This window comes from Hemiscyllium ocellatum, chromosome 43 (assembly GCF_020745735.1).
Source record: "Hemiscyllium ocellatum isolate sHemOce1 chromosome 43, sHemOce1.pat.X.cur, whole genome shotgun sequence".
NCBI lineage: Eukaryota > Metazoa > Chordata > Chondrichthyes > Orectolobiformes > Hemiscylliidae > Hemiscyllium > Hemiscyllium ocellatum.
In genome coordinates, this window is record NC_083443.1 from 20304117 (window position 1) to 20319940 (window position 15824).

The 15824-nt window shown below is 36.7% G+C and overlaps 1 protein-coding gene across 3 annotated transcripts in view; it reads right to left on the minus strand.

Moving 5' to 3' along the window:
• adka (adenosine kinase a) overlaps nt 1-15824 on the minus strand; it is a 275680-nt gene that overhangs the window by 209370 nt on the left and 50486 nt on the right. For all 3 annotated transcript variants that reach the window (XM_060854345.1, XM_060854347.1, XM_060854346.1), the window contains exon 3: nt 7314-7367. In XM_060854345.1, coding sequence (XP_060710328.1) covers nt 7314-7367 — 54 coding nt within the window. The remainder of the gene's footprint in view (nt 1-7313; nt 7368-15824) is intronic.

A 15824-nucleotide genomic window follows, 5' to 3' on the forward strand; every position in this document is an offset into this window, starting at 1 on the left:
CCAAAACAGGTAAGTTTGCATATATCAAAATATAAAAAGAATTAAATACACCATCCATGGTGAGTTGCATGGACACTCGTATTTCACCAATGTTAAACAATACCCCAGTCAGCTGCCAACTGCTCCAATGTTTGTTCATTTCACATCTGATCAATAATTCCAAAGAATTGATAAATAATCTCTGGAGGAAAAATACATTGGGAAATGTGTGCGTTGACCTGAACAACATTAATCAAAGTTGAGCCTGTGAAGGTTACACTACCAAAGCAAATTTGAATCAGGTCAGGTATTTACAATTTAGTTTCTCTGCTGTACTGAAATAACTGCATATGGATTGAAGAGAAAATTGCAACACGATAGTTTACATGGTCCCATTTGGTTCAACAGATTTAGGTTGAGATTACAGTCACCAAGTGACCTTAAGGATTGGTCTAGTGTTTCCAAATATTTACTCTATGATTTAGAATCACTAACAGTCTTACTCAACGTTACTGTCGTCAACCCAGCTCAAGGATCTGCCAATACAGAAAAATCTTGATGTCAGAGATAGTTTGTTCTCTGATGAAGTTCATCTAGTTTTAGTGCTGTTCGAGTGATATAATAACCCCAGGATAACATTAATATAGGACAGAAAAAATATTTGTGTACATTTGAGCTTCTTGACACCACAGCAAAACATTTGAACATCACAGGTCAGAAAAAGATTGGTCTATCATGCCTTCCTCATACACATGATGCCTGATGCATCATTGCTACTTATGCAAACAGAAGAAAGTGGCCAAATAACAGAAATCAGATTACAAAAGCATGGCAGAAACAGGATACACACATTATGGTCAAAAACAAAAGGAGGGCAAGAAGGCTAAAGCTTAAAAACTGGCCTAAAGTCCTTTGATGAAAAGAAGTTGACAGGATGGCTTGTACTTGTGGAGTCCATGAATCATTGACCAGATTCAGTAAGGTTTCTGGAGACCAATGGCATATTTAAGAGATGCATCATTAAAGGCCATCTCGTGGAATAGAGACACAAAGGAGAAGCATTAAACTGACCAGTGCATTCAGATGATTTAATATTTTCATTGGCAGGTCCACTTTATTAGCTGAAAAATGGTGAATTTGAAACCTGACAACCAATAGCAATGAGGTCTGTTGATCGGGGTGAAAACGAAATTGATGATACATCAGAGCTGATAGACAGCTTTCAATGAACAACTGTTGAGAACAGAGAAGCACCCACATATGGGAGCAAATAGCACAAGGAGCTTAAAGAGCTGGTCCAACCTAATTGAGTGAAGAATGATGGAGAAGTTACAAGGGATCAGTAGAGTTAGTGGCAATGAACAGCAAGTGATCAGCAATCAAGTAGAGACAATTCAGAAACACAGCAGACCTCAGAATTAGATGATAACCAGTACCAATGGTTGTAAACTTATTTTCGATAGATTAAAACAATTAAGCAATAAAACAATAAAACAGTACAATCCAGAAGTTTACAGCACAAAGATTTTGGGGTCTTCAAGTTGAAATTATGGCTATGCTTTGACAATCAAATATAAACAATGTTACATAACTGATGGCAAAACAAAACAGATAAGCAGGGCCCCAGTAATTAAACAATGCATATGTTATGATGGATTGCGCATTCTATAGTTAAGCAAAGGTGCACCCCCAATATCAAACTATACAGCATTGAAACGGTATAAAGTCTAGGATGGCATCTTTCAAGCATTAATTCACAGCCTTGCTATTTCACTAGTATCTGCAGTTTTTTTCTGCCAGTCTTTGTCTCCCTCTTAAATTATGTAGCATAAACCCAACCACAAGAAAAGTTTTGCCTCACATCATCTTTGGGATTTTTTTCTGCCTATCACTTGAAATGTATCCCTTTTGGATAGACACTATTCAGCCATTTTTGCTTTATTTACTGTATTTAAACACAAATGTCTGGTTTGTTCTTCAGAGAATAACCTAAATTCTCCAATTGTTGTAAATTTAATCCCTCTGCAACCATTCCAGAGAACTTGCCATAAACATTCCCCCTTAAATTTGAGAGCAGCATAGTGGCATAGAGGTTAGCACTGCTGCCTCACAGCTCCAGGAACCTGGGTTCAATTCCACCCTTGGGTGGGTGACTGTGTGGAGTTTGCACATTCTCCCCATGGCTGTATAAGTCCCTTTCCGGTGCTGTGGTTTCCTCCTACAGTCGAAAGATACGCAGGTTAAGTGGATTGCCAAGGGTGAATTGCCCCATGATCTCCAGAGATATGCAGATTAGGTACATTAGCCATGGGAAATGTGGCGTTACAGGAATAGAGCAGATGGGTGGGACAGGGCGGTTTGCTCTTTAAAGGGTCAGTGTTGATTTGATAGGCCAACTGGTCTGCTTCAGCACTGTAGGGATTCTATGATCTAAAAGTATTTTTCCCCTTGGTGAATGGATTAATGTGAATAGATTTGAGATAAGGGACAGGAAGTTTAGAAGGTTAGAAAGGATTTGAGGAAAAAAATTTTTTTCACCCAAAAAGAATGGTGAGAATCTGGAACTCACTGCCTCTAAGAATGGACCAGGCAGAAGCAATCATAATAATTAAACAGTATTTAGATTTACACTTGTCCCAGGCTATGTGCCAAATGTTGGACAAAGAGATTAGAATAATTAGGTGCTGTTTTTGAACAGCAGCAGACTCAATGTGTCAAAGGGCCTTTTTCTGTGCTGTATAGGCTAGGTTAAAACTCTGCAAGAGTGAGACAAGTCCTCATAACCCACCACAGGTGACAGAGACCGAACAATATTGTTAATTGACAACAATCTGGATTACAATCTAGCCATTCAGCCAAGTGATCTAACTGACCATCAGTGAGAAGGTAGATTAGCAATTCAATTGAATTAGAAGACCAAGGAGAGAAGATAAAGCTAGATCAAACAAGCATGCACAAATGTGATGAAAGTGGACAATTACCACTTTTTGGAAGTGTAGCTCAAAACAGAAGCAAATAGATAATGACTACTCTGCGGTTTTTGTTTTATTAAAAAGACAAGTTAGAGTCTTTCTGGAACAGAGACTAAATCCAGTATTTGTCAGAGAGCAGGATACTATAGACTCTACCCCCACCCTTTGTGTTAACAGAAAGATGTTTGTACTGTTAATTTTTTTTAAAAGGTAGGGTAAACATGAAAGGCTGTTAGCTTTGTTTACAACTCACAAAAATCCAGGATGAGCAAGATTTTCTTCAAAGTTAAGCTCAGAAGGCACCAAGTTTAGTTAATCTCCTATTTGTTGTTCAATGAACAACAGAAGATCACTGACCTTCACCAAGAGAAAATTTACGGAACAGTTCCAGAAGGATGAAATATACAAAGATTGAAGAATCTGGGGGTTGTCCCTCTCAGATCAGAAATGTAAGAAGAAATTTTATCAAATTGTATTTTTTTTTAAATCTTGAATGTTTTAAATAGAGGCAATGAAGCAAAACTGCTACCAATAGCTAAACAGTCACAAACCAAAGGGATTCAAGTTTCAAATAATTTTGAAAAAAGCCAAAGATGACATGAGGAAAAGCCAAATCACTTGGCTGATTTTTGCAAAGAATGGTCAGGACTTACGTTACATTATTTAACAGGGAAGTGGAAACCTCCTTTCAGCATAAAATTTAGTTGATAAAATTTCCAAACCACGAATGTGGGGTTAGAAATCTCCATGTTATTAGAACTTACAACTGTTCTCAGAATTATAAAAAAATTCAACTTCGCAGACTTGGAAAGGATTCAGAGAATTCAAATGCAGTTAAGTACAAGTTAAAGATTGACACAAGGGTGTAATTTATTTTGGAGTTGAATCTCTAAAAAGGATAGGTTCAGGAAACAGGAAACAGGTTGAGACTTTGTTTTATTGTGTTTTAAGATCATTAAAGTTGTCTTTATTATTGAAGATTGTGCAAGACAATTCTGTTCTGTCGTTCAAGAAAATCTGTAGCCTTTGTGAATATATTTCACTAACTGACAACCATAGTGACTAACTAAATGAAAAGAAATCTATCAAGCCAGACTCGATTCTGGGATTTGCCTTGTCCACAGAGCCATCAGCTGTGCTCTTAAGAGAAGCAATAAAAAGGGAAAAAAATCATGTCAACTAGTTATAAACAAAGTTTGAGATTTAAAAGACATATTACTTTTCCTTCATACAAGGAGATAAAATGTGTTGCAATGTTCATGTATCAGAAGTCAACTGAGGAAATTAGAAGCAATCATGTCACAAGAAAGTCAGAGTAAACGGCACTAACCTTTGTTAAGGTGAATTACTTTTAAGGAGGGCCTAATAAATAAAACAGAAAAATGGATGACAGAATTGCATTCTGTACACAAAAGTAAAATGAGACTAATTACTTGGAAAATGAATAAAGGGCAGCATCCACACAAAGGGTGGGAGATGTTTGGAACACTCTTCCACAAACAGCAGTGGAGAATGGATCAGTTGTTAATTTTCAATCCAAGAGATACATTTTTCTTCAGCAAAGGTATCAAGGGATATGGGCTAAAGAAAAGTATATGCAGTTAGGCATAGATCAGCCATGATCTCATTTAATAGCACAACAGAGTTGAGGGGCTGGAAGAACTCCTGTTCCTCCATCTTTCAAACACTCTGGATATCGCAATACATTGTGGAAACAATTAAGGACTTCAACTGCTGTCACTGTTGCTCATTGAGGGAACTATGGCAAATAACACTTGTACCCCAATACGATTAGAATCCATTTTCACCTGGATGTCTTATATTGGTAGAATAGTAATATAAACATCCCTCAATATGGATGGAATATGAAAGATCAAGTTGATAGACAAAGCAGATTGAAGAAAATGAAACAAAATCACTCCTCGACAAAGTTTAAAAACATTGATTTTGACAACAAAAGATCAATCAAGAAAGGAATGGAATTCCCAAATATTTGCCTGCTTGGAACAAAATAGCATAGTAGGTGAGCCAAGTCTGAATTAGCAGCACCTGGACTTCATACTCATCTGAAGATACAGCTTGAAGTTCAATTAAAATAAAGTTGGTATGAAAGCAAGGTTGCCAGACTGAAATAGCACAATTATATTTGTTCATCGGATTATATTTTTATAAAAGTGGTCAAAATGTAGGAGTAAGATTATACCATAAACAGTTAGACTAATTCAAGTTTCAAGATGCCATAGTTAAAATCAGAAATTAGAAACAGTTAGGACAATTTTGGAGAGGACATGCAACTGGCAGCATGAATAAAGGAACATGAGAGAACAGAATAAAATAAGAAAGATGTTTGAGAATGATGGGGAATCAAAAGGAGAGAACAAAGACAGAATTTCAATTAAGTCTAAAAAGTGATGTATAATTCTACAAATCAAATGAGAAGTATTGCACAAACCTGAACATCTGAAGCACACTAATATAGAAGTAGAAAATGAAAAACAATTTTTGAGGATATTCAACAAGTGCCTTGTTAAAGCACTTACAGAATCACACAAAAAAACATCAGGGAGGCGGCAAATTCTTTACCTGTTAAAGTTGGATAAAAGCTTTGAAAATAAATATTGTGCTGCACAACTTAATTCAGCTAACAAAATACAAAGTATTTCATGAGGCATCTTAAATATGTTGGAAGGAATTTATCCTCAACAAACAGATTTTTGTTACCCTAATATGGACTCTGGATGGGACAGTTTTAATGAAACAAATTACTTTTCCTCTTTCGGAACTTGATGTTCTGATGTAAACTTAAGAATTTCTCTTCTTAGAAACATCGAACTACAAAGAATTACATTTTCAAGGTTACTCGTCAATGTGCTTTTAATCTGTGTGTACAAGCTGTGACAGATCGAAAAAGGTTAGCTGTGTCAGTTAATGAAGATTGTTTTATTTCAAATGTTTCTTTAAGCACATCAGCAAAATTTGTTTCAGTACATTCTCAAAACCACAATTTCATAAATGATTCACTTTGAATGTAACTACTCAAAGGTTAACAACAAAACAAGCCTTTATCTCTGATAAATATTGATCAATGTTCTCATTGGCAACTCTTGAAAACACAAAATTCAAAGTAAATGTTCTCTGATCATGGATGACCATCGGAGCAATGACTCCACAAAATGCAGTCTACCTCAGTTTGCTGAAAATGAGGAGCCAATCCATACAATTCTTCTCTCTTTTTTACCTTTCATCAGAAAGGTGATTAATGTTAATCAGAAAAACAATTTTCTCTATCAAAATGTGTTCTATTTATAAACAATACCAGAGAATATATTCTGGCTCCAAACCATTGTTAACAATGTTCATTATGAGCATTGCCATCAAAACTATTTTAAACAGTTTTAACATAAATATAACAAAAGGTTGAGGGGTCCAGGAGAACATATACTGCAAAACAATATATCCTCTTGCCACAGAGCTTGGAATCAGGGACAACAATCTCAAAGTAACGAGTCAGTGATGTCGAGGTTTGGAGAGGAGAAATTTCTTCACTCAGAGGGTTGTGGGTCTTTGGAATTCTCGACACAGAGTCCAAGATGTTCAATGATTGAATGTATTCAAGACTGAATTTGTAAACTTCTGGTCAAGTGATATGGGGATTGGGCAGACAATGGATTTATAATCAGCCACTGTTATTAAAAAATAAAACAAGTTGAAATGGGTAAAGTGTACCACCTGCTTATATTTCTTAAATTATTTTGTGTGCACGCACACAATTTTGAGACAGCATGCAAAATTAACACATTTTGATTGTTCTTACTGCAACAGATTGTGATTATTGCCACTTACGTAGTATATCTTTACCCTAACATATGGGCTCCATGGTGGCTCAGTGGTTTGCACTGCTGCCTCGCAACATCAGGGACCTAGGTTCATTTCAGCCCTGGCCAACTGCCTGTGAGGACTCTGCACATTGGCTGTGTCTACTGGATTGCCATCAGGTATTCCAGTATCCTCCCACGATCCAAAGGTGTGCAGGTTAGGTGGACTACCCTATGATAATTTGTCTTAGCGTCCAGGGATATGTAGATGAGTTGTATTAGCCATGGTAAATGTCGGGTTACGGGAATACACCGGTTGGCTGGGTCTGGGCAGGATGCTCTTTGGAGGGTCCGCGCAGACACAATGAGCTTTATGGTCTCTTTCTGCCATATAGGGATTCTCTAATCGTCCAATTTCTGTAACTTAACCATTCAATATAATTTGGATCATATCCAAGAGCATGACAAGATGCTCCAAAACTGGAGGGTACTCACTGCTCAATGCTCAGTGAGTTCATAGTTATTTACTCAATTAAAATAAACTTACAGTTCTTTGTGCTTGTCATCAGCTAGGATCTGGTCATTTGTCTTCAATCCGTACCTTGAAAATCACAGTGAAAATATTAAACATTACTATAAAAAATTACATTGTTGATTGTTCTTCTTTATATGGAACAAAAATGACATTCTTGGCTATGCTATCGAGCCCTTGATAAATGCAAAATACATCTCTAGTGAGGAATAATACTAAGCCTTGTGATGGTCCATGAACTTTTGGAGGAAAAGCCTATACTCAGTGTTGGGATAATTCCCCATTTAGAACTAGTATTTTCTATTATCGGATTTCTGGTAATGTACTTGGTTTCCAGTAACCGCTCTTATGACCAAGTTGCCTTTATGTACCGCCCTCTGTGTGAAAAGGTTGCCCCATAGGTCTCTTTTATACCTAATGTGTCTTTCATTAAATACCTGGATTTTTGAATTCTTAACAGAAAACTAAAGGCAGTTGCTCGTTTCAAAGAGTCATGCAAGTCACAATTTCAGAGTTACTATAAAAAAGAAAGTAATGTATTTGTTGACAGGTTCTTCACTTTTGGAGCTCCTTCAGATCAGTTTTTTTTTACAAAATAGCATACTGATGCACCCCTACTATCGATAGAAGAGGTGGTTTATCATTGAAATATACAGTATGAAAGGAAGTCATTTTGTCCCACATTCATCTTGCCCACTCTCTGCTTCTTACCTCCCTCCAGTCTGGTACGCATTCCTGAAAACTTATATCAATCAGGCTTTTTTTTAAATAAGCACGATTAGATTCTCCCTTCAGGAAAGCACACAGTTTCTCTTTGACTCTTCAACTATCCAGTACACAAGCTAGTGACTGGAAGCTACTCACATGCAATGACTGGACTCATGGGGTCACTTGAGCAATGTACCAGACACAGCATTGAGTGCTCATGAACTTTATTCCAGTATGGGAGCAGACATAGACAATTTTAAAAGGAAACACGATGAGTACTTATGGCAAAATGAACTGCAGGGCTAGTGACACAACATGAGGACGATACTGATTTAATGCTCTACAGATTACTGGTATGGACTTGATAGGTCAAATGGCCTTATGTGGCATCATGATTGTGTGGTATGCATTGCAAGAAACTGAAAAACACAAAGAAGTTCTTAACATCACAATAAAGTTAGAGTACTCCTAAAAATCTAAGCACTAGGCTACTTGGAATAGGTGCAAATGAAGGAATCTCTCATTTTGATTTCTACCTGCCCACTGGCAATGTTAATGAATAGGTAGAGATTTCTTTGAATTGGTCCAAAACATTGAAGGGATTCTGGAATTTTCAAAATTGACAGTCACTTGCATGTGAACTTTCTCAGTTGTTTTGCCCTAACAGTCACAATTATTTCATAAGGAAATCATTTCAGCACATTTTCAAACAGTTATCATTGGTGCATAACTTTGCAGTATATTTATTTAGGACATGTGATCACTATGGCATTTGAGCACTTCAAAAAAAGACTTGTTTCCAAACAACTTTGCTTCCAAACAGTTTTAAATAGGATTGTATATCCTGCAATCTGAAAGAACACAGATGATCAGAAATGAACAGTAATAGCATAAGCTGTACTTCTCCTTAATATGAAAATATCTGAATATTTTCAGAATAACTCTCTACTCTCAATCCATCGAACCATATACTCAAACTTGGACCTAAGCTTTTGAGCAGTTTTGGTTCAACTGCAATATGTAAAAGGTATCTGGATCGGTTTTTACATCGGAAGGAGTTACAGGCATATGGACCAAATGCTAGCAAGATTAATTTAGGATATGTATGGATATCATCATGGGTGAGTCGAACTGAAGGGTCTGTTTCTGTGCTGTATAACTCAGTGACTCAGCCAGAGTTTTGCACTTTTCAGTCACTCGGCATCACAAAAGTTTTCTTTGATTTCTCCAATTCTGCTAAACGCTATGAGCACCACTATTTAAGCATCATCTGCTCTCCACGAGAACAATGAACTGTTATGCTACATAATACTCTCTAACTTGCACTCCACTCAGTATGACTTATCTTTCTGACAGGAGGCCAGAACACTGGGATAAAAATATTATAGCTAACGTTTTATTTGCACATACAAATGAAGATTAGTGCTCACTGTTTCTCCAAAACAAGTTGAATATGACACTGTAGTCCTAAAAAAAAATCAATCACAAACAGCATTTGGATTCCACAAAGAATAACCAATTTGTTAAATAGAACATACAATTTGGAACTATATTTAATGAATAACAGACATTCAATAAACAAATACTTGACAAATAAACACGCAGAACTCAATTTACTTCAGACAATATGGCCCAGCCAGTGATGCCCACATCCCATGAAGGAACAAAACAAAGCAAATTCAAGGTTTACCTGTGTACAATTTTAGTGACTACAATGGAAAATCTTTCATTCCATTCAACACCAATATCTAAATATTTGAAACATTAAGTATTACAAAAATCGTTTTGCAAATGTGCTTTTAATTACATATTTATAAAGGAAACATGACACAAAGAATTTGCAGAAAACCTCCAGAAGAATACACATTGTCAGTTTTAGAATCAAATGGAAGATTGCAAAAGAAATCGTTGCAGGGACCCATGCATCACAAATTTCACAATTCCAGAATCTATTTCAGCAGCAAGTGAGTATTTTTATATTCTAAAAATAAGCTGCTACTTTCTGCTATAAATCAGATTCTGGTAAAGAAGTTTCCACTGAAAGACACTTCAAAATTTTTGGAGAGCAATCAACTCACATCTATCAGGATTTTCACCACCTCAGTGAGAGTTTGTATCTTATGGTTCATCTCCCCTCTAATTGAATAACTTATACATTTCAAAAACTGCAAATGGAAGTTTGACATTCTATACATCCTCAATGTACATTTCATTGTAAACTTAATCGAGTCTGATCTTTTGGCAAAACAAAATATATGCAGCTAAAGAAAAAGAGAATTTGATTCCATGAAGTTTTCATCAGAAGAATTCACAAGAAATACCAATGAAAAGGCAAAACAATATGTATGAGAGGAGAGAGCCAACTGGTTGCGAAGTGAATTCTGATTGGTAGAGGTGCAGCCATGGAAAATGCATCAGTTAGCTGATGACTAACAGGTAACTAGCAAGCTTGGTTTAAATTTTAAATCAAGCAGGTTGACTTTGCTTGGTCAAGGCACTGGGCTGAGAAATGAACCAAGTATGGATTTCAGATGTGTTCTTAGGTTGAAACAGGCAAAGTGTACCCAAGTTTTTTCTACCTGCAAAGAACTAGCCCTATGCATTAATATGAGAGTTCTAGCATACACAAGTGCCGAATGAATAATGGCATCAGATCAGATCAATTTTCACTATTTGTTACACAAATTCATTAATGGGCCTGGGAGCCATTACTTTTGGTTGTGCAAAGTTTCAGCAACAGGTGAATTGAATTGTTTAACACTTGTACTATGCAGCAAGAACACGAGTGGTGACTTCTAATAGTGGCAGCTTTCAAACCAAAAAAACCAAATTAATGAGACATGTAGTATAGGAATTTCAGTACTGGTGTGACGCTCGTTGTAAAATCTAAAGGCTGACGGATCGTATCAAACAGCAAGGGACTGACCATATCCAACTAACTTCTCCTTGCAAAACTTAAATCAATTTTCAATACTGGATATGATTTTGTGATAGGATTATTTACCAAATGTTGTCCAGGGTGTACTAAGAATTACATAGACAACCAATTTAAGATTGTTTGCCAATCCCAATATGGTGCACTTGTACGTCCTGGAAGCCAAACATCGAAATACACAGGGCCATTTCTCCACAGACCGAATGAACATATACTCACACAGCACCTGTTTGAAGAAAAATATGTCTTGCACTGTGTGAACTGCATGGTAGGCTTTGGGATTGATCAAATAAAGAAACAAAAACTGTCAAAAAAACGTAAACTTTAAGAGATTAACTACTTGTAAAGTTCTGTCCATTCAGTAGAAGTGAACAATTCCTCATGTAGCACATACAACACATTTTCTGCAAAGTCAATTAATGTCATTATTAGGCAACAGAGACAAGCCACAGCCCAACTGCTTTAAGTGATGCCCAGCTCTGATAAGAATTGTTTAATACTGTTGTAAATTACTGCCTCTAATAGAATTAGCAATCCTTTTTTACATGTTTGATATGATGTTGCTCCATATAGTATTTAGTGAGCACAGTTTGCGATAATTATCAATAGGAACTGAATTCAGTTCTGGATTTGGGTAAGTATCAAAGGAACAGCTTTCATCCTTTACCTTATACAGACAGTTGCCCAATGATATTTCACAGGCTGGTCAGAAACGTTTTTTCAACTTTTAGGCCACTGATTCCATGTGGCACTCTTCACAAGGGTCTGTGACATCAATGAACAGGTCAAACTGCTTGGAGGTTCTTTAACCGAGGTAGATTGAAGAATCCTCACAGAGACCAGATTGGCAAGCATGAATTTAAACAACACACAGGAATTGTAACTTCCTGTACAGTGATTTGATGTAAGCTAAATAAAGACTAGAACATATTAGATTAAGGGAGAGACATTAAAGATGAAAACAGAAGGGCTTTTGTAATTAAATAACCAAAGTGACAACATTCCAAGGCAATAATATTCTATACCTCTATAAATTTAATTTAGTGTCACTTATTTTACCATCACAAACTACATTTTTGAATGCATCACTCTAACATTTTAAACCCATCTTTAGAGGGAGCATGGTGGGCAAATGCAGTAAATTCAGAAAATTCAAGTTATTTCAGCATATTTCCATGGCTAAATACTGCAAGAACACAGCACGTTGAACAGCAAGGTGCCACTGTTAGCAACTTACAGATATCTATGTTTACCTTTGCATGCATAAATACTAATACTTGCTGTCAGTTGAATTATTAGTAATAACAAAATCCTGAACAATCTGACACAAAAATAAACTTGCCGTACAAAATGTCTGGGAAAAAAAAAACATCGGATTTAGTACAAATCAAGACATGCATTTTAAAGTTTGAAAAAACCTCAGAAGTTAGAATGAAAATTACAATAACCCATTTGTCTTTGCCTCCACAGTGGTTCAGCAATAGCCATGTAGTGATGTAATGGTAATGTTACGACACAAGGTACAACCTTCTGCCAATTTAAGCCAACATCTCAGAAAAGATTCATCCCATGTTTTAATCCGTGAAAATTCGAGAGGCAAAGAACTATCCCAAAGTCATTATTCAAAGTAAAGTACAAAAAATTTAATAACTTTATTCGTTAAATCTAACAAAGAATAATTAACTAACAACTATTTACAACTCTTTTCTCTCAGCCGATCTTTTATCTTCCCCTCTTCAGTACTGTTCGATAAAACCCCAATTAAAATTTACAAAAAAAATTCAAAATTCAAAACCTGCCAAATTTTTCTCTTTGTATCTTCCTCTGTAGATTCTCTCTCCAGGTTGGTGTCAATGTTTTTTTTGTGCAAAGTCCCTCTTTAGAAGGCACCTCTCCGAGAGGTCTTACCAGCAGCCCACATCTGTTGGTCTTTTGGCAGTTCTCTTTGCTGCTCTCTGACATTTATACCCAAAACATCAGAGCATTTCATTAATATTTTGACAATATTAAAACCAAATTCAAACTTGATTGGAATTTGGTATCTTAGAGTCTAATTTTAACTGGTTGACTGAATTTGAATTTGTTTTTGTCCATAACAATCGAGTTACTGCTAGCTGTTCAACCACAAGTTACATTTTAAACTTTCATTTTCCAGTACTCTGTGTGCTTGCGAGTCCTTCAACTCTTAAAAATACAGTACACCGCTACACCTTCATAACTGTAATGTCATTGGACTAGAGTCCCAGACATGAGTTCAAATCCCATTATGGCAGGTGGTGAAATCTGAAATCAACAGAAATCAGGAATTAAGAATAGTGCCCATATTATAAATGTCCATCTGGTTCACAAATGTTATTTTGTGAAGGGAATCTTGCCACTCTTGCTCGAACAGGCTTCCATGCTATGCTAGGTCCATAGCAACGTGATCAATTTCCAACTACTTCTCAAAATGGCCCAGCAAGTCCAAGTAAACTAAGGGATTGTTTTGCTGAGCATCATAGTTGGGCCCCTATGGGCCAACACGACCTCCTGGTCACTGCTCATGTCAATTCCCCTTCCCACTCCCTTTCCAACATGCTCATCATCGGCGTCTTCCATTGCCACAGTGAATCTGACCACAAATTCCACCTTGTCTTCCACCTGGGCAGCCTGGAGGAATCAACAGTTTTCCAATTTCACCTTCCCATTCATCCTCCAACTCCCTTTCCAGCCCTGCCTCCTTGCTTCCATTCTTTTGATCAACCCTTCCTTACAGCTACCAATTGGATTCATTCCTCCCATTGACCAACTGAGTCACACCCACCAGCTGTATTTACCCATTGTTAATTCACTATTCCAATTCGCTCCCTACCCATCACCCTCCCGTGTTCCCTTTTATCTGCAGGTCTCCTCACCCCCAACTCCATTCCAGAAGAAGGGTTATACTTGAAACGTCAATTTCACCACTTCCAAATGCTGCCTGACTTGCTGTCTACTTTGGATTCTAACATCTGCCGTTTTTTTTGTCAATAAGCAAGTCACTCAGTTCTATGGTAATTCGAGATGAGGGTGGGCAATAAATGCTGTTCCATAAGCGAATAAGAAAAACTTTCTCTGTGATCAGCATTATCATTCACAAGGGAATTAAAGCACTCCCACTTCCTCTGGGAGCTCATTCCATACATGCACCATCCTCTGTGTGAAAACATTGCCCCTTAGATCCCTTTTAAATCTTTCCCTTCTCACCTTGAACCGGTGTCCTCTAATTTTGGACTGCTTCACCTCAAGGAAAAGATCTTGTCTATTTACCCTATCCAAGCCCCTCATGATTTCATAAACCTCTAGGCAAAGTAGCCCCATCTAATCAGCCTCTCTCTATAACTCAAACCCTCCAACCCTGGCAACATCCTTAAAATTCTTTTCTGAACACTTTCAAGTTTCCCAAATACTTTCTATAGCAGAGACCAGAACTGAATGCAGTATTCCAAAAATGGCCTAACCATTGTCCTGTACAGTCACAACATGACCTCTCAACTCTTATATTCAATGCACTGACCAATAAAGGCAAGCATACCAAACACTCTCTTCAATAGAATAATTCCACACATAACGTGCAACTTCAAGATTTTATGCTTTCAGTGCACAGACCCACCAAACTGTTCTTTGTAGATGACAATTCACTTCTTCGCTATCCTATCTACCTGCAACACAAGTAATTTTGTGATCCATCTGGTCAAATATTATCAAAAAAAGAAAATGAACACAGACCAAAACAAAATTTCAGATGGATTAAGCTCACTTATATTGATAAATGTTTGAGGGGTGCGGTGGGCTTTATGCTGAAAGTCATTGACTGTAAAGCAGTTTGAGCTTTAACTTTGACATCCTTTACGCTGATGTCAAGAGTGATTTAAAGTCATGAGACCAAAAAAAAACAGTTGTTTAATTGATTGCTGGTTCATAAAAGAGCAGCAGTTCAAAGACACACTAGAGACAAAACTGCAGCTTATCTTTATCACTCATTTGTGGCGAGAACTGATCACATTTCGTGCCATTCACCAAGTTAATTAGCACAAAGTCAATATTTTTGTATTTTTAACAAACAAAGTAATATATCTTCATTACATCAGTGAGGTTAACATGCCATATAACTTTAGCCCCAGAATAACTCAGACCTCTAGAATGTTCATTGGTATCAACAAATCACCTTCTACCAAGATCAATCTGATGGATCCACACACTGAATACATTAAATCTTGAAGGCACATAATTTTATATGAAATTATTCTAAATTAATTTGCAAGACATCAAAAACAGCCATTCAGTTCCAAGAATTCCCTTCAGAGAAAAACTTGATTTAAAGTTTTCTCGGATACAAAAGATCAATGGTAGAGAACACTGATTTCTGCCCTTCTGTGAATTAAGAAATACATCAGAAGAGGTTTTAAAGCCACAGACCTGAGGGGCACTTTCCTTCCATACAATGGACTCATGTAGATGGTCATCAGGAAACCATGAACATACATCCTCTGCTTTTGTAAATTAAATTCCACTACTTCAAGCAACACAAACACCAATTTATATTACAATCTTTAATGTAATAAGATCTCTCTAGGCACTTTATAGAATCAAATTAAAAGACAGAGTCAAATTGGGTATTATAGCATGTGACCAAAGCCTTGATCAAAGAGGCAAGCTTATAAGAACAAGCAGCAAAGTAGTCTTAGAAGGTATTTTAAGAGCTTAGGGATTAACACACAAGGCAAACAATGAACACTACAAAAATCCAATTAATTTATTCTGAGTAGGATATTAATAAAATTTTAATACATCAGATAGGGAAAATCTTTCATTAGATTTAAGAGTCAGTGGTGAATGGATTATCCAAGACTCAACAGACATGG